Source organism: Leopardus geoffroyi, chromosome C3 (genome assembly GCF_018350155.1).
Source record: "Leopardus geoffroyi isolate Oge1 chromosome C3, O.geoffroyi_Oge1_pat1.0, whole genome shotgun sequence".
NCBI lineage: Eukaryota > Metazoa > Chordata > Mammalia > Carnivora > Felidae > Leopardus > Leopardus geoffroyi.
The window spans coordinates 865,756-887,229 of NC_059338.1; the positions used below are offsets into that span (position 1 = coordinate 865,756).

Genomic DNA, 21,474 nt, shown 5'->3' on the forward strand with positions numbered 1-21,474 from the left:
TGTGGGTCACAGTGATTTCTGAAATTCTGCGTGAGTCACTCAAAGTCCTAGGGGGGGTTCTGTGCAAGGAGAAGACGGGAGGCCAGAACGCAGGCACGAAGAACAAGGCTGAAGCCAGGGAGGGCGGCTGGGCGCAGAGGGCAGGCGGAGGCCAGGAGCGCAACGGCCTCTCCCCGTTCCTCCCGCCCTGTTCTTACCTAGTCAAGTAAAAAAGGATGGACTAGGGCACGAGCTACGAGTAGTTCACGTGAGAGGAAACACGAGTAACACGTAAACATGAAGACATCAACAACGTTACTGGTTATTAAAAGAAAACTTAAAGTAAGATGCCATTTCTATGAGCTCTTCTCCTTTAAGGACCTTTTAAAATTGAATGGTTGGGTACCCCACAAAAATTCAAACAGTTAAGAATATATCATGCAAGTCGGGGCGCCTGGGTGGCTCAGTCGGCTGGGCGTCCGACTTCAGCTCAGGTCGTGATCTCACAGCTTGTGAGTTCGAGCCCCGTGTCAGGCTCTGTGCTGTGACAGCTCGGAGCCCGGAGCCTGCTTCGGATTCTGTGTCCCCCCCTCTCTCTGCCCCTCCCCTGCGCGAGCTCTGTCTCTCTCTGTCTCTGTCTCTCTCTCTCTCGGAAATAAGACATTAAAAAATTAAAAAAAAGAACATACAGCGAAAGTCAGGTATCCCTCATTCCGCAGAAGCAAACGCCACCAGTATCTCATCCCGCGAGAAGGGACCCTAGGTGGCCGTCCGCAAGCTCGCGCTCACATCCCTCCCTCCTGCACCCCGGACGGCTCACCCGCACGGGCGGACTCTGGCTCAGGGCTGCGAAGTGCTCCGTGGTGCGGGTACACCTCAGTTTCCTTCACCGGCCTGCGGAGGACACGGGCACAGACCGCCTGTCCCCGCCCCTCGCGGGTGTGGACTCCCAGGGGCGGCCCCACCTCGCCGTAACTACCGCACGCTGAGACCCACCACGGATGCCACGGGGTGGCCAACCGTGTGTATGTGTATTTACAGAGGGAGTCGAGCACCTTCTACTGGTACATCCTGATGCTCTTCTGGGGACAGTTCACCGTCTTTGTTTTCCGATTAGACTGCAAAAGAATCCCTCATTTTTTTTTTTTAAATTTTTTTTAACGTTTATTATTTATTTTTGGGACAGAGAGAGACAGAGTATGAACGGGGGAGGGGCAGAGAGAGAGGGAGACACAGAATCGGAAACAGGCTCCAGGCTCTGAGCCATTAGTCCAGAGCCCGACGCGGGGCTCGAACTCACGGACCGCGAGATCGTGACCTGGCTGAAGTCGGACGCTTAACCGACTGCGCCACCCAGGCGCCCCTTACATTGACTTATTTTTGAGAAACAGAGTGAGACCAAGCGTGAGCGGAGGAGGGGCAGAGAGAGGAGGAGACACAGAATCTGAAGCAGGTTCCAGGCTCTGAGCAAGCGGTCAGCGCAGAGCCTGACGCGGGGCTCGAACTCACAAAGCGTGAGATCACGACCTGAGCCGAAGTCGGACGCTCAACCGACTGAGCCGCCCAGGCGCCCCAAGAATCCGTGATTTTTAAAGAAACTGGCCCTGAGTGTTTTTCCCTCAGGTGATCCTTTTAAGAAACACCACTTGTCCTGATAGCCCGTCTGCATCTTTTCCCTCTGGGACTTCATCTGCTGGGTCTCGTTGGAGAGGCTTTGCCAGTCCAAGATGCTCGAACAGAAATCCACACTTTCATCTAGTGCTTTTGGGATTTTACCTATTTCTCTGTAAATACACATCATACATGTATACGTATTACGGACGTTTTAAGATTTTATCTTTAAGCCCTCTCTACACCCAACGTGGGGCCCCAACTCACAACCCCAAGATCAAGAGTCGCATGCTCCAGCGACTGAGCCGGCCGGGCGCCCCGATTTCCTATTTCAGTCCCGGACACGGCGGTTCGATGTGACCGAGGACACGGACACCGGGGGTGAGGCGTGGTGGGCAGCCTTCTCCCTGCCGCCCAGTCACTCCCGTCCCCCCGACCTGCAGCCCCGTGTCCACCACAGAGCCCGTCTGCGTCCACCTGCCGTGCGACCCGCCTTCCCCGCTCACAGGCCAATGCGCCACCGGGCATGGGGGGTTCCTCCCGCCCTCCATCTCCTAGCTCTTCCCCCACGTGGGTTTTTCATATAAAACGGGAATCACGTTTTCCAGGTGGAAAATCAATCAATGCTACCAGTGTTCTACTGGGATCGCGTTAAATGTAAGTAATCTGGGGACAGCTGCTCTCATCACGTGGGATTTTTCTACCTAATCAGTCTCGGAGCCCGTGTGTTTCCCGCTCAGAACGCGCCAAGGTCTTTTATGCGTTTAGCGCCTGCTGCAGACAGGCTTTCTTCCACTACGACTTCGAACTGCCTGTTGCTGCAGAGAAGCTCTTGATGTTTCCAGGTGATTTTCCGCTGTCCTGCTCTCCTGAATTCCCGTTTCTGTCCCGAACACTTCAGCGATACGATCACATCACCTGCGAACCCTCACCTCCCTACCTCCCTCTCTTCATCCTTCTCTGTCTTAACGGATGGCATTAGCTTGTGATGCCGGAGCACCACGGAGTAATGAGGACGCGACGCCCGCGTGTCCCCTGACTTTACTGGGAGCAGCTCCAGGTTCGATGTGAAGGAGGCTGCGGGCTGCTGACTTCACACTCTGTCACGCTAAGAAGTACTCGACAGTTTGTGCTTTATCAACAGCTTAGCTTTTTAAATGGAACGGACGCTGAATTTTAACTAAATGCCCTTTTGGAATCTCTGGAGATGACCTGTGGGTTTTCTCCTTCCATCTATTGGTAACGGTAACGATAACAATAAATATCTTAACACAGGCTGATCTTTATGCCGCATTGAGTTCACGGCTCGCGTTTTACAACAGCAAAGAGAAGCATTTTGATACAGATGTTTCCAAAGTCCGTGTCAAGCCACTCCCCCTCTAGGACAGACCCACACGAGTGCCTGTTCCCATTAACCAAAAGAAATCCCAAGAGGACTTTTGCTTTTATGCAAAAAGGCAGAGCGGCGTTCCGCGGGGCAGGGGCAGCGTGCCCGCACCCCCGCCCCCACGGCTCAGATCCAGCCTCGGTAGCTCCAAAGCGGGTCCGAGCGTCTGTGCTTTATCTGGATGTATTGTGTGCATCTGTTAGCAAGATGCGTCCTAAGGAATCAGAAATGCCTGAGAGAGGGGACTTTTTGGGGTCTGGGAACGCTAAAAAAATCTGCATTTACTTAAATGAATGGCAAATGCTTTTTGCCTTACGCCACTTGGCTCTGGAAAGACTTCTAAGGAACGGTTTACTCCCCGGGAAGCCCGTGATTCTGTACTGGTCACGGCGAAGAGGGAAGGACTGTTCTGTCCTTACTGCTGCCAGAAGCATAAGCATCGTCTCCTTGGAGGAAAACACAGCGATGCTTATCAAAACTTCGAGCGCACGGAAGTTATTCACTGCAGCGCTCTCTAGAGCGGCAAAGTTTGGAGACAATCTGCCTACTGGTGCCCAGGGGCTGGCGAGACGGGGGGTGAGCCCGAGCCCTGGGCACCACAGGGACGCCTCTGGACGCAGAACGGGACGGGAGACGGAAAACTCCACGGTTACACTGTCGTGTGGAAGCAGCAGGCTAGACGCCAAAGCGCGTCTGTGCTTCTGCGTGACACAAGGGACACGCGGCAGCTCGGCTCGCGTCGTCACGCAGATGCTCTGGAAGGACGCGTGGTATAAAGTGATGACACGCCGGGGTGGGGTGTGTGGGGAGGCGGGCGCGGGGCCAAGGGGAGCAGTCAGGACGAGGCTGTTGGGTCTCATTGTGAGTAGTCTATCACCCACACGGAAACCCAAACCCTTCGAAACCGTGTGTGACTTCTAGCCCAGAAACCCCCTCCTGAAAACGGACGGCACAGACACACAGCACCAAGACTGCCTCTAGGAGCAAGAGCGAGTCCGACCCCGTCGTCGCTGAAGTTGGTGAGCTCAGTGACGCAAAGTGAGGGCTTCAGCGTCGACAGCAACGTTCTCTTTCTTAAGCCAGGTGCTGGGTGTTCCCTACCAGGTGTCCCCCAGGTGGGGGGGTGTCCATTTTCGGAAAAGACCTTTTACGTCTCTGGCCCGATAAAACAACTGTGAAACCATAAGCATCTATTCAGGAAGCTGTGGGTGGCGCCAGGCGATGGAGCACGTGGCTCTTGACCTCAGGGTCGTGAGTTTGAGCCCCGCGCTGGGCTCTGTGCTGACAGCTCGGAGCCTGGAGACTGCTTCCAGATTCTGTGTCCCTCTCTCTCTCTGCCCCTCCCCCGCTCATGCTCTGTCTCGGTCTCTCAAAAATAAATAAATGTTAAAAAAATTAAAAAAAAAAAAACAGATTTAGGGGCTCCTGGGTGGCTCAGTTGGTTAAGCACCTGATCTTTGGTTTTGGCTCAGGTCATGATCTCATGGTTCGTGGAACTGAGCCCTGCATGGGGCTCCAAGGATTCTCTGTCCCTCTCTCTCTGCCCCTCTCCCGACAAATAAAATTTTAAAAGATGTAGAAAAAATACAGAAATATGTAGCTGTGGAAAAGAGTCTGATAGATGTGTGTACCTGAGCTATATATGACCTCTAAGACACGCTGGTAAGTTAAGGAGCCAGCGTAGAACAGAAGATATAACTCATGCCTATTTTTGTTCAAAAAGCCAAACGAGGGGCACCTGGGGGGCTCAGCTGGTTAAGCGTCCAACTCTTGCTATCGGCTCCGGTCGTGATCTCACGGTTCTGAGATCGAGCCCCGTGTAGGGTTCTGCATTGAGCCTGGAGCCTGCTTGGGATTCTTCCCCTCTCTCTGCACCTCCCCCTGACCTCTCTCTGTCTCTCCTCACCCTCTCTCAAAATAAGTAAATAAACTTACCAAAAAAAAAGCAAAATGGAAAGAAGGCGCACTAGTACAAGCATGGAAGTTTCTAGAAGTATTGTGGAAACTGGTAACGAGTCAGAAGGAAACCAGCAGAGAAAGGAGCCTTTCCCCCGCATACTCCTTCAACCGCCGGCATGATTTTTTGCACGTTCCTTTAAAACTTGAAACCAGGGGCGCCTGGCTGGCTCGGTCGGTTAAGGGTCCAACTTCGGTTCAGGTCATGATCCCGTGGTTTATGGGTTCGAGCCCTGCGCTGGGTTCTGTGCTGACAGCTCGGAGCCTGGAGCCTGTTTCATATCCCGTGTCCCCCTCTCTCTCTGACCCTCCCCGGCTCACACTCTGTCTCTCTCTCTCAAAAATAAATAGACGTTAAAAAAAAATTAAAACTTAAAATCAGTTAAAAGCAAGAGGAGCCTGCTCACGCGAACCCTCTAGGCGGCCCCCGAGCGTCTTGCAGGTGGCCACGCAGACAGGACGGGACCCCCCACCCCCCACCCCGGCCACTGCAGCCTGCATGGCCCTCCTCCCCGAGGCCACGGCGGGGCCGGCACACTCACTTGGGCTCATGCGGGGGGCCGGACTGGTCGACCAGCTTGAACTCGGCCGCGAAGCCGTGGGAGCGGGCGTACTCTAGCAGGCCGCCCACGGGGTTGGTGTTCAGGTATCTGACGAGCTCGCCCACCCTCCTGACCTTGCTGGGCATCCCGGACTCCAGGCTCTCCAACGATTCCACGCTGGCGCCTCCGGGCTGAAGGAGAAGCGGCCACGCAAAGAGGAGCCGTAAGCGCCTGTGGAAAGCCGAGGGGCGACCCCGAGCCCCTGGGCGGCGACGGCGGCCCACCTGTGCGTCGGAAGGCGCCGAGCTGGTGGCCTCCCCGTGCAGGGCCTTCATGGCCTCCTCTGCGGCCATCTGCTTCGCCGCCTTCTTGCTGGGGGCACTCGCGGTGGGGAAGGTGTGGGCTCCCATAGCGACGCAGTACTGGAACCTGGCGGGAGGGGCGGAAACGGCGCTGACGGGACGCGGCCCGGCCCCCGCCGGGGCGACCTCTCGGGGCCGGCGAGCCCTCACACACGTCGCCTCTGTGCCTCGGCCCCCGCGGCCCCGCCCCCCGCCCCCTCAGCCTGGCTGACCCCCGTGCCCCGCGTGGGCCTCAAGCCAGGTGCCCCTCCTCCAGGGACCCTCCTCTCGAGCGTGTCGAGCGGGGCCGCGGGCACGCGGGTGGCACCTCTCGGAGACGCGCCGCCGGTACCCTCCGAGCCGAGGGTCTCCCTACCGCCCGGCCCCTGCTTCGCCCCGAGTCCCCCATCCCAGACTGCTCCGCAGCTGCAACCCTGCCCTGGAGGCCCCCCCGAGGACAGGTGCGCCCGCTCAGTGAGACAGTCTGCCGTCCCTCAGGAGGCCAGCAGGGGGCTCCCTTTGGAGGAAGCCTCGGCAGAGACACAGGACACAGCGATGTACTTGGGGTCGTGGGCAGGGCCTTCTCTGGACAGGAGGCGGAATTCACAGGAGCTCCCCAGCTTGTGCACGCACTCTAGCAAGGTCGTGACGGGGTTCTTCCCGGAGAAGAAGGGCGTGGCCGACGTGGCGCTGGGCTGGGACTCCGTGGTCTGGAGAGAACGAGACAGGAAAACACCGGAGAAACCACTGGCTTGTCCATCGTGGACCCGGGAACGGGTCGGCCACAGGGTGGGGGGCTGACCTCCAAAGGAAGGGGGTTCGGGGGTTCTGGGCCTGCGCCACAGGGAAGGGTGAGTTCTTTAAACGTCCCGGGTCTCAGGGGCGCCTGGGTGGCTCAGTAGGGTAACCGTCTGACTTCGGCTCAGGTCATGATCTCACGGTTCGTGAGTTCGGGCCCCGCGTCGGGCTCTGTGCTGACAGCTCAGGGCCTGGAACCTGCTTCGAATTCTGTGTCTCCCTCCCCTCAGCTCTTCCCCTGCTCACACTCGGTCTCTCTCTCAAAAATAAAGAAAGATTAAACGTTCCGGGTCTCATTTCTTATCTGCCAAGAACGGGGCTTGGCCTCGGTCATCTTTAAGGTCCCTTTCCAGTCTGGAGGTCTGTAACTCCAGGTAGGCCGGGGAGGTGGGCAGGCAGGGGCGCTGGGCCTGAGGGGAGGAGGCACGGGGAGGTGTGGTGGGGGCAGGAGAGGGCACGGACCCATTATTTGCGTTGAGGCGGCGTGCAGAGGCGGGTTAAGATGTGGGTATGCTGGTGATGTGGGGACAGGACGCCTACCTTCTCCGACCCCTTCTCTACGGAGCAGTCGTAGGGCTCTTCTGCCCGTCCACTGTCCCGGGCTTTAGCCTCCTCGAGCAGGATGGTCATGGCTTTGAGGGCTGCGTCCTGCTTGGCCACCTTCTTGCTGCCAGCTTCTGCTGGGGGAAACTCTCGGCCACCAATGATGACTTGGAATTTAAATCTTGATGGAAAGTGAGATGTGTGAGTGCTGGCCCGGCCGTCCCTGCCGCCCTCTCCACAGGGCCCAGGACCCTGAAGCCTCTGCCCCACCAAGGGGGAAGGGCCTTGCCTTGCGGAAACAGAGCGGCCAGGGCCTGCGTCCCCAGAGCTCGTTAGAGTGAGCGCTTGGGGGACACCTGCGGCCTGCTGACACTAAGTTAAGACAGAGCCTGTGCAAACGATGACGAACCACAGCCACCACCACCGCCACGTCTGTGGTCGGCCGGCCGCCTCTGGGGGGCTCCTCGCTGCCCAGCCTCATGCGCCCTGACACCCACGGGGTCAGGTACCTGCCATTTCTGGGGCCTGCCTCTGTCCCCAGCCTCCCTCAGAGACACAGAGCTCTCTGCTTTTGAGTCCTTCTACAGCTCTGTGTGTGAAGCTGGAGAAGAAAGGACTCCCCCTTGTTATGCAGAAAACCAAAAAGCCTTTGTTCTAGGCCTCAGAACTTCGCTTGGACCTCCTGCATTCAAGTTTTCAAATTTGTTCCGCTCTTTGCTCAACCTGGGATTTCATTTAGGAAAGTAGGTCAAGTTTCTGGTTCCCCAGGTCTTCTGATGTACCTGATGCTGTCTTACAGCTGGAGTTACAGGCAGGCTGGCCACAGAACCCGCTGCCCCCCAGTGTGGGGGGAGGGGAGAGCCTGCCAGCCACCGGCCTCCAGCCCAGAGAGAAACGGGTCCTGGCCTCGCAGCTTTAGGACATGCCCCCCACCCCACTCCCCCGCCCGCCCGCCAACAGCCACCCTGCAAGGGACAGGGTCAGCCGCGGCTGGGAAGGCAGCCCGTGGCGAACGCAGAGGTTAGTGGAACCCTCTCCCACCCCAGCTCTCCACCGGGCCCTTCAGCAGCCCCTCTGGGCCCACCCGCCTCCCTCGGTCTGTCCAGGGGCCTGCAGGGACCTTTGGGGCCGGGCCCGGCCGGCTGCCTGAGTGAGGAAGTTTCTGAGTTCACAGCTCAGGAGCCACAGCCAGGGCTCGCCCATCCACGTGTGCAGAGGCGGTGGGTGAGATCAGAACCGCCACCTTCAATGGGCAGGTAGCCGTGAACTCGGAAGCCGCCCTCTCCCGGCAGGGGCGGAGCGGGGGGGGGGTGGGGGGGGAGAGGCCGGGACCTGAAACTACTGCCTGCACATGGAGCCTGGCCCGGCTCACCCGTCCCGTGCCTCTCTGGAAAGGGGGGGAAGGCACACGCAAGGGGTGGGGAGTCGTCTCCATCACCTGTGGCCCGCGGGGACGCGGGCACCACACTGAGGCACGAGAGCCGGCCCTGTCCCAGGAAGCTGCGTCCCAGCCAAAGGCCCAGCCCGCCCCTTGCTCGGCCGGGACTCTTAGCTGACTCCCTGCTCTACATCTGCAAGAGGGGCCGACGCGGGCGGTTTAGCCAAAAGGCAGAGACACCGAGGGGGCAGGCGGCGCGGCCCCGGGCGGGCGCTTACCGGGGCTCGTGGGGCGGCCCGCTCTGCTCCAGCAGGTGGAACTCACAGGGCTGAGCGGCGAACTGGGCGTACTCCAGCAGCCCGCTGACGGGGTTCTTCAGCTGGCACTCCGCCAGCTTCTTGTAGGGCGAGCACCGCGGCCAGCCGTGACTGTAGAAGGAGGGCATCTCCATGATGGCTCGAAACTCACCTGGGGCTGCGTGGATGCTGTTCAAGTCATCTGGGATGTCGTCCGTGGCCCACTGGCCGTTTTCAAAGTCCACGTACCCTGTCTTCGAGGGGCCGTTGTCCTGAGCGGGCGGCTTTGGCTTCGCCGGCTCCGGCGCGGCCTCCCGCCTGCCCTCCAGCTTTGCGGCAGGCTCCCGGCCATTCTCCGCGTCTTCTAGGGCCACCGCGTCGTCCGCGGCATGGGGCACGGCCGCGTCGCGGGGCGGGAGCGCCACGTCTCCCTTGGCCTCGGGGACGGCAGCCGGACCGGCCTCGGGCGCGCTGTCCGGGTCTCTCTTTATCTGCATCCGCTCGCGCTTCCGGTCAGTCAGGTACCACACCGGGGGGGTCGTCCCCTGCCGGCACACGTCCCCCTGCCGCTCCAAGTCGATCAGCACGGCACTGACGTCTCGGGCCTTGCTGAGGCCAATGTTTTTGGCCAAGTTCAGGGCAGAGGCGTTGCACACGTTGAACAGGTAGCTGCAGATCTTCTCTTTGATCTCGGCCATGTCCGAAGGCTCGGGAGCGGCTTCCGACTCAGACTCGGAGCTTCGGTCTTCAGGGTCCAAACCCGGGTCCGAGTTCCCAGCGTCCTGGCGAGCACGGTCTGCGTCGGCTACTTGGCTACGCGGGTTCCAGGCCTGAACCGCGGGGGCGATTCTCCACAAGGGGGGCGTTCCCGCCTCCTGATGGAGCTTACCCTTCTTTGCCAGGGAATATAAAACTCGGTTGACTTCCTTCTTTGGGACTCCGAGCTTCCCAGCCAGATCATGTGCTGTGGCCGCCTTCCCTTCCCCCAGCTCCTGCAAAAGCTCTAAGACCGTCCGTTCCTGGCCCTGGCTGATACCTAGGTCCTGGAAACGTGAGGAAAGCCTGTCGACACCTCTCCTCGGCAAAGCCCTGCCACGTGGGGCAGGACACCAGGACCCTCTCTGGAGCACCTGACTTCTGGGAGGCACGCCCCTGGGGATACCCCAGGTCTCCAGTCCCCTGCTTCTGGCAGGTGGTCCTGGAAACCGCGGCCAGAGTGCAGGGGCGAACGGTGGCAGCGAAGGGGTCTGCTTTCCAGTGAGGGGCACGGCAGGGAGCCGCCCCCTGAGAAACTCTATTTGCTGGAGCTGGAAACTATTCGGGTAAGATCTTGGCCCTGGCTGCTGGTGTCTAAGCTTGCTGGGCTCACAGCCTCGAACTGGGTGGGAGTGGTGCCTGTGGAGGGAGAACCCCTGCAGAAGAAGACGGAGAAGAAAGCACATTAGGAGGGCAGTGGTGAGCCCGCCCCCCAGGTCGGTACTGCCTGGGGCGCTGCACCTGACTCTGGAGGGGCGGGGTGAGGGACGAGTGGGCATGTGACCCAGCAAGGGTGCCCCCCCCCCCCCAGTACTGCCTGGGGACCGCCAGAGGGAAGCATGAGGGAGCACGCGAGGGCTCTCGTGCCGCAGCCGAGCCTCTCCAGCAACCTAGCGCCCTCCTTCCCCTTTGGCAGGATCATAGGGAGTCGAGGGGGAATCCTTCCACCTTCTAACATCATCACCCTTCTGAGATTAAAACAAACACACAAACAAACGTTACTTTGTTTTAAAAACAAAAGCAGAACAATAACCTCAAAACGCCCAGGGAGTCAAGGGACCAGGAAGCAGCCTCGGCAGGGCCCCGGCGTCTCTCTGCGGGGTCCCGTTTGGACCGGGGAAGAGAGGGAAACGCGCACGGGGACTGATGAGCCGGAGGCCTTCACGGGCGCCCAGGATCTGGTTTTGGGGGGCTGGACGGTTTCCTTGGGAAAAAAAGGCCACACCGTCCTCACACTTCAGCGTGGTGCCCAGGTACGGAAGAGACGCCGGGCACTTTGACCCAAAGCCTCCGAGGCTGGACGTGTACAACTGGCAGAATCCCGTTCCCCGGCACGGCGGCCCCGGGCTCCCTCAGGCTGCCACACCTTTACCAGAACACCGGCACCCGCGAGCCCGTCCCGCCCCGGCACGGACCAGGCTCACCCCCTGCCCCGCCCCGGCCCCCTGGAGGACAGCGGTGGCCAGAGGTGCTCAGGGACCCGGGGGTCAACATATACCCACAATGCTCCTCGCGCTCGTCCCCTTGTCTGAACTTCCCGGGGGCTCCAGGGACCTGCTGGCAGCTGTGCCTTCAGTGACCCTCACCCTCTGCCCCCCGCCGTCTCTGGTCACAACGAGGGGACTCTGGCACTTGGCTGGCCACGCTCCGCACCCTCACGTGGGCTCCTCAACAGCTGCCACACGAGGGGCCCGTCCACTCCTCACTCACTCCCCCGTTACTCTAGCCGAGGCTGCCACACCTCAGACCTGCACCTCGCCCCAGGGTCAGGAAGCCTTCCGAACGGGACCAGACGGGTCTTCGACCGAGCGGCCAAGGCAACCACACACAACGCGGAGAACAAAAACACGCGGTCTGAGGGCTGCAGTTTGCAGATTCCTGCCCCTGTCCGAGGGCGACCCCCACCCCCGGTCTGTACACCTCCCACCGTGCTCCCGTGGGGCTCCCGTGGGTCCACGGCTCCTGAGGCTTCCTGCCCTCCACTCGGGGCCTCGGGGCTGGTCCCTCTTCTGCCCGAGGCCCCTGCCCCTCCTCCTGCTCCAAGACTTCCAAGGACACGCGGAACCCCTGCTCCTGGACTTGGGTTAGGCGTCCCCTGCGGTTGGCTTTGGTGGCCGTGCACTGGCAGCTCTTCACTATCGGTCCTCCTGCCGCCTCCTGGGGAGGACGGCACCAAAGGGCTCCTGCCACCTGTCCGTCCGCGTCCCTTTCTCCCACCCTTACGTATAACCAGTCCCAAGATTTTGTCCAAGGGCCGCTCTGCCTTCCCCTTGATCTCCTCCACGCCACCCCCCCTCTTCAGAAACAGCGTTCAAACCTAGTCTCCGCAGCCACTGCCTCGTGCTGAAGCTCAGACGACCCACCCGCTCACGTTCCGCCACAACCTCAGACGCCACACACTCTGGACCAAACTAACCTCCTCCCCCCGCCCCCCCAGCCCCTCTGCCATTCTTGCCCCTGTGGACCGTGGACAGCCGCGTTCTCCCTGTGGTTATTAAAGGTAGAAACCCGAGCCAGCCCGGCCGCCTGCCTCCCTCCCTCGTCCCCATCTGCTGGCTGGTTGCAGAGTGCTATCCCCCCCGCCCCCACCCCGCTTCTCATAAAGGTGGCGTTTTCCAGCACCAGCCTATTACCTCTCGCCCGGGCTGCCACAAAGCCTGCACTCGATCCCCTGTCCCTGCGCTCTCTGCCGCCCCCATCACAACTCTGACCCAGTCCCTGGACAGCTCCTTAATGCCACCTTCTCTGGAGACCTCGGACTCCCAGCCCTCTGGAGTTTCCTCTGCTTGAACCCCTCCCTCTCGGCTTTACCTTTTAGCATACTACCGCTTTTCTTGTTAATGGCACAGACTGGTAGGTGCTCTAGAAACTACTCAAGCCTCTGCTCCCAATATTCCGCAGGTAGTACCGATGGGGAGGGGCACAGTCCACTTCACAGGGAGCTCCGGAGGGAGGAGGACCTCGTCCGTTATCTCTGCACTCCTAGCGCTAAGACAGCTCCAGCCACAAAGCCGATCCTGAGCCAACACTTGTTGAAGTGTCTGCCGAAACGACGACCCCAGGAGCGCGAGCCCATCTCTGTTCCTCCTGCTGCACCCCCCCCCCCCCCCCGCACCACAGTGCTGCGCCCAAGTGAATGAGGGCACAGAGGGAGCTGCGCCCTCACAGGGCTGTTATGGGGGCTTTAGGGATTTTCCTGTTAGCTGTCACAGTGAGGCAGGTAAAAGAATTTTTTTTTGCAGAGCGGCTGAAGTCAGTTTCTAGCTACATGCTTTCTAGATTTAAACTGCTACTACTTGGCAACACTTGCAAAATATCTGAATGTCCCCCTACAGATGAGGGGCTGAGCTAGTGAGCTAGTGAGGCTATGGGACAGCACTGCTTTGTGGTTTGTTTTTTTTTTTTTAACAGTGTGTTGTAATCTACCTGTATTCACCTGGAAAAATTTAGGAATGATACAAAGTTAAGTTAAATTACAAAAAGGCAACTTGAAGAACATTATGTTCTATCTCATTTTGGAAACAGAAAACCCCCCAAGGATATACGCATGCGCATATATACGTGTGCACAGAGTGAACACGGAGAAAAGGGAAAGTATACTGTGTTCATAGCACTTATTTTGAGGAAATCTACAGGGAGGTTATTTTGTCTTTACACCCCCTTAAGTCTCCTGAAAGCCAAGCCCAGCCAAAGCATAGCTCGGGGATAGCCCTTTGGAGCCACTGAACGGGAACGAGAGCAGGACAGTGGCAGCCAGCTGACGGGGACCCTTCCAATGTCTCAACATGTCCCAGCCGGTCCGCGTTCACCGGCCTGTAAATTCGCTTTCGTGTAGTTGCAGGAATCTCGGCTCAAGAGCTGAGCCCCCACCTTTACCACACGGGCTCCACCGGGCAATAGACTGCTCTGGGCGAACGAATGCTTTCCTTTCAGACGGGGAATCCCTAGTCCCTTGGCAGAGGGGAACGAAAAGCACGGGTCTTTGAAAAACGGAGGCATAATTTACACAAAGCGCATCCTCTGGCGAATATCCTATGCGTTTTGATCGCACAGAGTCCGAGCACGCGCGGCCCTATACTGTGGCCACAACCACGACCCGAGCGCCGCCTGTCCCCACACCCCGCCCCCACAACCGCTCCTCGGCCCATCTGTTTCCTGTCCCCCCAGCGCAGGGCGTCCCCAAGTGTCATGTAAATGGACTCGTGGCGTGTAGTCCTTTGAGGCTCGCTTCCGCTTAGCAAAGTGAGCCTGAGGTTCGCCCGTTGTATCAGGGTTGTACCAGGCTCCGTCCTCTTGCTGTTGCCTAGCGGTACAGCACTGTCCCGATCCCCGGGGGCGCTGCTCCAACCACCTGTTGAGGGACGTCTGGGTTTTCCAGTTTGGGGCAGCGATGAATAAAGCTGCTGTGTACAAACTTTCTCCCACAGGTGGTAAGGGCTGGTTTTCATTCCCCAGGAGCCTCAGGGAAGTGGAAAGCGTGCAGAGAGGGTACGCCTATCAGTGAGGCACACTGCCCAAGAGGCGCCAGCGCTGGACGGCTTCAGAAAGGCAGGGGGCCGCCTGGACCGGCGCTCAGGCCGGGCGCCCTTGCCCGCTGCTCGGCTCTGCACCATCGAGGGGCACGACGCAGACGCCCAGAATGCGGCGCGCGCACGCCCACCCACGCTCACACCCGCGCGCACACGCCCACCCACACGCACACACGCAAACGGGCGGGCTCGAGGCCCGTCCGGCGCGACCGGCTCACCTGCCTGGGGTCCATGGCGCCCCCGACGCATGACCTGGAGCGGCGCTGGCGACCCTCCCCCTCCGGGCGCTCCCCTCCCCAGGTGGGCCGGCCCCCCTCCCTCCTCCGGGCAGACGCACTCGCCCCCGGGGACAGCGCAGTAGGCAGCCTGGGCGCGCGGCCGGCCTGGCTGCGGCGAAGTGGCCCGGCTCAATTTCACTTTCGTTTCCTCTGAAGGACCGCCTCTTTGGGAAGTTTAGCGGGAGGAGGGGTTTGAGCGGAGCCAACAGACGCCGACCTAACCGATCTAACCCTCGACTTGCAGGACCACTGGAGTCACTCCTTCAGGAAGGCGGCTACGCCGCACACGCCCTGCCCCGCCCGGGACCCCCGGGGCACAACTCCCGCCCCGCCCCCCCCAGCCCAGTTCTGTGGAAACAGCCCGAGGCTAGGCCTCTGCCTCAGCCGCCATCCCCCCCCCCCCCCCCCCCGGCCCCCACCACTTACCCTCCTAGCAGGTTGTGAGCGACTTAAACCCACCACCGCGGGGGCACCATTTAGGGTCTAATGGTGACGCCATCCCAGCACGCCTTCACAGCTCTGCCAGGTAGGCAGGCTTGACTCCCAAATTACGTGCAAACTGAGGCCTGAGGCGGGCTGCTGATAAACCCAGGCCTCACTCTGCACCCCCACTCTGCGCTCACTGCAGTTATGACTCCCCCAAAGATAACTTCTGTTGTCTGCTGGGGAAAATTCAACTGATCTCACGTAGGCTTGCCCAAGAGGTCAATCCTATGGTCAGCAGTCCACATTCCTCCCCAGTGAGAAACTGATTTCCTGTTTCATCGCCATTTCGTCCCCACGGCCTGTGTGTGAGGTCAGGATGCCCGGCTGGTGCCCTTTCCCTCCGGTCTCCCTGGAGCACCCAACCTCCAACTCCCCATGGGCAGTGGGCTGGGCTCCCCCTCCTGTGCGTCTGTGCGTGTCCTCCGAGGCTTAGAATGTACCTGTGGCGCTGTTTCTGACCAAAGGCTGGCAGGGGCTGCCTCAAATATCCTCTCCCCAGGAAGCCTCACCCAGCTCTGGGTTGGGGAGTGGGTACCTCTGCAGCCCCTCATTTTGTGCTTCTCCGTTACTCGGCGCTTACCCTGCAGAGCACTTTCTCTGTGCTCTGAAAATGCCTGCCTGGGTCCTTGAACGCAGCTTCCCACGCGCCTCCCACGCGCCTCCCACGCGCCAGGGAAGGGCAGGTGCCCTTAGCCAACAGTCTGCTGGGGAGGACCAGCACTCCCCACAAGGATCACAGTGCCGTGCCCCCTGACATTCCGCACTTAGTGACTGACCCATAAACCACTGCGTGGAAAGAACAATCGATGGGTAGAATGTAGCACAGGAACTCGATGAAGCTGGAAAGATCAGCAAACCTATGAAACCGGGCTCGACGTCCTCACATTGGGGAAATGCACGGGAAGGCCACGGGGTTACTGCCCACCCCCAGACCGGCCGCTCGACCACGTGGGCAGCAGCTCCCACTCCCTACCGGAAACCAGTTCACGATACGCGGGGCAGGCGGGAATATACACGCTCTACAAGTGCGCAGTCCCACTTCTACACCTGGACGCACGTACACAGAGTGGCCTCACTGGGAACAGACAGCCCGGAAACAGCCCAAACGTCCAGGAAAAGTACAACGGATAGATGGCGGCACATACTGGCGACGGAACGTTCCACGGCGTCAACCACCACAGAGCTGGAACCACACGCAGCACAGTGGGTCATCCTCTAAACAGGACACTGAGCAAAGACACACTACCTGTCCGCTTACATCACGTCCCAAACCAGGCAAAACTACAGCGGGCACCTCACAGAAGCCAGGACGGGGTTACCTTCAGGGAGGAAGAAGGGTGTTCCGACTGGGTGCTGGGCCGCAGTTCATGAAGTCACATACTTGGGCTTTATGTACATTTCTGCGTGGATGTGCTACACTTCACAATGGTAAAAGGTTAAAAACGAGAAACTCTCCGTACCTGACCCCAGCCCGTCTCCCTATGTTCTATTTTCCATTTAAGTAAAATGCGTGAGGTCTTACCTCTGTTTTCCTGCCTTCGGGCTAAACAATCCCATGGCCTTTGACCCTTCTACCAGAATGTTCCGGAAAAGCCTCAGTCACAGCTACAGGGAAGGTGCCTCTTCCGTCCCTTTAACCTCACATGGGAGGCGGTGCTGAAGCAGAAGGCTTCACTCCCCAACAGAGCGTCAGCTCTCTCCCGGAAACAGTGCCAACTGCTCGTCACCGTCCCGGCAGCTCCCTTCCTCGCAAGCATCTCACGGCCCCGGGTGCTTGGCTCCCACAGGGCAGTGACGCTGCCGGCCATCTGTGCGCTGTGCTATCGTGGGGACTCCACACATTGGATGAAACACTTTCTAAAAACTAACCAAAAGTAACATGTCACTTGCAGAACGCTGCAGAAAATACCAAAGAGCAAACAGTCCAAATGCTTCCCCCCACCCCCACTGGTCTACCCTTAATTCACCAGTGCCTCCCCTCCCCATGTTTCCTCTGTGCACAGTGGCACCGCGAGCACACAGGTGCCCGGCTGAGAAATGACCCCAGATGCAAGTCGTCCTGACTACATACCATCCAGCGTTACCAGCTACGACCAGCCACCGGCGGAGAGCTACCCGCTAAGACGAGGTACAGAGCCCCTCGCTCCTCGCTCGGTGTTCTCAAAGTTGGCCTTGCGCGTCATGGCTGCAGAGCACTGGCTGCACCTGCCTTCAGGGGCCTGGCTTCCCCCAAGCCCCGGGGAGGATCCGTTGTCACCTGGGCTGCAGAGTGGCTTTTAGTTTCCAATCTCTGCTATCTTTGCTTTTTAATTATGAATGGTGGTCTGGCTTCGTAACAATTAATTTGGCTTGTTGTGTATAACCTGGCTGCTACAGGGTGTATATTTACAAGTCCTCCTAGTCCCTGATGTCCTACAGGCAGACAGGGCTGTGCACAGGGGCTACATCGAATCCTCTCTCCCTTCTGTAAGGCAGATGTCTGCAAACTCCTTCCGTATTTGCTCGCATAGTCCCGGCAAGAGGCAGGTACTGCCTGTGAACGCAAGCTACTTAACTTGCAACACGCTATCAAAAAAAAGGAACAAATTACTAAGCTATTTTTAACTATTAGGGCATCTTTTCAGAACAGGATATGCACATAAATAAACTCCTTTTCTTACCTTAACCCCTAGGAAACACATAATAAGCCCATTAAGCCCACGTTTATTGCCCTTTTTGGTTGCTGTTTCCCTTTCGGTCCTTTATCACTGGGTTTTTTATTGCACCACACCAACGTAACTTTCAACACCCTCAGGGCCTTCCCACATCAACCCCACCAGCTTTCTGCAGACAGACCGGTGACCTGCCGGCCCTGCCGACCAGTGCCCCTCAGCCGGTTCACCCTAACGCCTGTTCTGATGTTAATCACTACACTGGCTTTTGAAATCACAGCAGAGCAAAAGGGCTGCCTCAGGAGCCCCAGGAGACCGTGAGGTCTCCCTCAGCAGCAGGCAGGCGCCTGGACCCAAAGTCAGCCAGTAGAGGAGCGAAAAGTGCTATTTATCAACTATCTATAGGCACCAGGCATTGTGATAGCAAGCATTATCATATGTCAAAGATATAATATTAGGAAGAATAGCAAAACCATACTAATGGTAATGGCTAACAGGCTGTGCTACTATTTCACATGAAAGTTTATTTACTTAATGTTTATTTCATTTTTGAGAGAGACAGAGCGTGAGCGGAAGAGGGGCAGAGAGGGGGACACAGAATCCGAAGCAGGCTCCAGGCTCCGAGCCGAGCCATCAGCACAGAGCCCGACGTGGGGCTTGAACTCAGGGACCGTGAGATCATGACCTGAGCCAAAGTCGGACACTTAACCGACTGAGCCACCCAGGCCCCCCAAGTGTCCTTTTTTTAAAAAGAATTTTTAAATATTTATTTTTGAGAGAGAGAGCACGCGCGCGCACAAGTGGGGGAGGGGCAGAGACAGAGGGAGACACAGAATCCGAATCGGGCTCCAGGCTCGGAGCCATCAGCACAGAGCCCGACGCGGGGCTCAAACCCACGAACTGTGAGATCATGACCGGAGCTGAAGTGAACCCTTAACCAACTGAGACACCAGGCGCCCCTCACGTGAAAGTTTAACCTGTGCGTGCGCATTTAGTCTTCTAAAACCCCACGCGACGGCCCTCTCGTGACTCGATGCGTCAAGCCCCGCCCCCGAACCTGCCCCTCCTACGGCGGCCGGCCTGGCACACAGCACACGGCCCACTTCCGGTGTGGCGCCGGCCCGCGGAGAGCTTCGGCGACCAGCCCCCATTTGGGCTCCTCTGAGCCAGGGTCCAAAGGGGGGCCCTCCCACTCTCTCTCGCCTTCTCATCCTCCCTAGGACCCGGCCCGTGGGTGGATGGGCTCAGCCCCAGCTCCTGGCAAGGGCCATGTCCCTATCTCCAAGGCTCGTAGGAGGCAGAGGGGACAAGCGCAGTCCTGTGCTGGGCGGGCTCGAAGGCGGCCTCTGCCCCTCAGTCCGCGCTGTGTCCCGGGTGAGCGGGCGGGTTTCACCAACAGCCGGTTGCTGCACAGCCACGTGCCAACTGGCCGCTTCCCGGCACGACCCATTTACTACCGAACCGACATGCTGACGTCGTTTTTCTTTCCGCGCTCTAGTCTGCACTGACCAGCTTGTAATTCTGTCTTCATAATAGTCTTAGAAGGAGTGTACTCGGCCCGCGTCTCGGTTGCCGTACAGCTGGAGACTGGGGACGGCGGAAGGGGCCGAGGTGGAGGGGCTCTTGGCGCACTTCCGGTGGACGGACTTTCTGTGAACGAAAGCGGAGCCATCTCCAGGCATCTGCAGTGTTCTTTCCAGAGGGAACGAGTAACACATACCTTTAAAAGCCTTCCTTCAGCACCGACGAGTTCACAAGCGTTCCCGACTACACACACCAGCTCTGTGTATAGGTGTGTGAAGACAGAGAGGCGACGTTTGAAGAAGGTGGCCTCGAAGACAGGAGTGACGTGGCCACAGGCCAAGCGATGCAGGCGGCCACCCGGCACTGGAAGGGGATGCTCACCTAGAGCCCCTGGAGGGAGCACGGCTCTGCGACACCCCGATGTTGGCCCAGTGATGCGGATTTCAGATTTCTGGCCTCCGGACCTTTGAGAATTTTCTCTTGAGTCACCAAATTTATTGCAATTTGTACTACAGCTCTAGGAAGCTGACACACCATCCTGATGGTCGGGGCAAACAGGGAGCTCTGAGTGCGAAACTAGCACAGACCTTGCTCGGTCCAGGGGTTCCTGCCATCTGAGGCTATCAGAGGAGAAAGCTGAAACAGACCGGCTGTCAGAGACGACATGTGCACAGCCACAATTTCCATGTTTTACTTAAACCAAACAGTACCCCTTTCCCATTACTGTCTGGGAGAATTAGAACCTTTTGTTTTATTTGAAAAAATATTACAGACACTGTCCAGCACAAATCAACAGCCGATATCATATTTAAAATGGGTTAGGCATTCCCAATAAAATGAGGAATAAAGGATGTCCACCACTACTGTTATCTTATTCAATTCTGAGATGCACCTCTAACATTTCTGATAGTGTGATGTGATTACAAGGTGTGTATATATTTCATATGATAGCCCCCCAGGGCTATTATTGAATCAGTAGCATGCTTTATGCTCAAAAGTCTTAGAATGAAAAAAATATGGTACTTAACATTGTTTCGGAAATTCTAGCATATCCTAAAGCAGAAAAAAAGATACGCTAAAAGTAAAGAAAAAACTGATTATTTGCAGATAATATCAGAACTGCAGTTGACCCCAGAATGGAAAATTCTTAGAACCAATGGGCAGTCAAAGAATATGGCTGGATATAAGAAAAATATACAAAACACAACTTCTTTCTTATGTGTAGGGTAAAAATACTGTACTCTTAACAGCAACTAAACCATTAAAAAAATAAACATCTAGGAATAATCTTAAGAAATGTGAAAGCCTACATGTGGAAAAGTATACAGCTCTGCTGAGGAGTGTATTCTTAAGTACAAGGATACGCCAACCGCAAATGAGATGGCGGGACAATTTACGAACTGAGCCAAAGTAAGTAACTGGTCGCTGTAAGTTCTAATGGGGTCAGGGCAGAAGGGACTGAGTATCTGACAGATGATGACTTACACTGTCTCAGTTCACAGCAGTCTGGTACGACACAGGGATGGAGCTCCAGGCTGACAGGGCAGGACCACGTTCCCTGAAGCGTGTATACTGGTCTGACATGTGACAGGGAGCCAAAGCAGCAGGGAGGGAGGAAGGGTAGGTCAGCACAGGGAGCTCGGCCAACTCATCGGCTTCTGGGGGGGAAACGTATTTGGAGCCTTGTCTTACAGTAATAAGCCAAAATAGATTACAAATGGATTAAAAGGCTATTGGTAAAGTACTCTAAAAAACTAAGTCAGAATGTCTGACTTGTTTCACAGCAATGGAAGACATCTGTTCACTGCAGATAAAGTTTTGTGGTTCAAAATACAGGACAGTGTTTAAGAATCCGTTTAAAAATATATTAATAAAAACATGAAAGCAGAGAGGGAACCCGTTACAACACACGTGGGACCCAGAGCTGTGTGCGCGTGTGCGTGTCAGACACTCACACACAGTGGTGAGCTCTGCTCTGCAGCCGGCACACCGGCCTACCCTTCAGCCCCCATCACCCGAGAGGCACACAATCACGGTCCCCATGTTGCAGAAGAGGAAACTGAGGCAGACCAAAGCCACGGAGGTTGCTGGAAGTCCCAGAGCCAGCACTCTGGCTCACAGCAGGTGGCCTTGGCCTTAAGCCATCCCCACGTTGTACTTTTACCAATAGTACAGTTGATAAAAAGGCAATTCGCACACACAAACAAGAAGTATAAATGCCTGTCAAACATTCGGGGAAACAATCGCACTAACAACTGAAGGCACGAAAATGTAATAAATCGGTCAAAAAAAGTAAGACTACCCAGTGGTAGCTGGGGACTCTACGTCTGCCTTCACAGTCTCATCTTGGACTCTAGGAACCCATGCTGGCCCTACCCAAAATGTTCTCAAATATGAGTAGGTCACCGCCATCTCCGTC

At 57.5% G+C, this 21,474-nt stretch overlaps 1 protein-coding gene across 13 annotated transcripts in view; it reads right to left on the minus strand.

Moving 5' to 3' along the window:
* ADAR (adenosine deaminase RNA specific) overlaps positions 1–21,474 on the minus strand; it is a 38,609-nt gene that overhangs the window by 8,752 nt on the left and 8,383 nt on the right. For 3 of the 13 annotated variants that reach the window (XM_045456036.1, XM_045456032.1, XM_045456037.1), the window contains exons 2-6: positions 8,814–10,243; positions 7,155–7,338; positions 6,378–6,526; positions 5,760–5,904; positions 5,476–5,666 (exon numbers count right to left, since the gene is read on the minus strand). In XM_045456036.1, the coding sequence (XP_045311992.1) occupies positions 5,476–5,666; positions 5,760–5,904; positions 6,378–6,526; positions 7,155–7,338; positions 8,814–9,529 (1,385 nt within the window). In that variant the 5' untranslated portion in view covers positions 9,530–10,243. Of the gene's footprint in view, positions 1–5,475; positions 5,667–5,759; positions 5,905–6,377; positions 6,527–7,154; positions 7,339–8,813; positions 10,244–14,334; positions 14,563–16,402; positions 16,527–21,474 lie in introns of those variants that run through there. The other 10 variants (XM_045456035.1, XM_045456033.1, XM_045456029.1 and 7 more) reach the window with 9 other exon arrangements.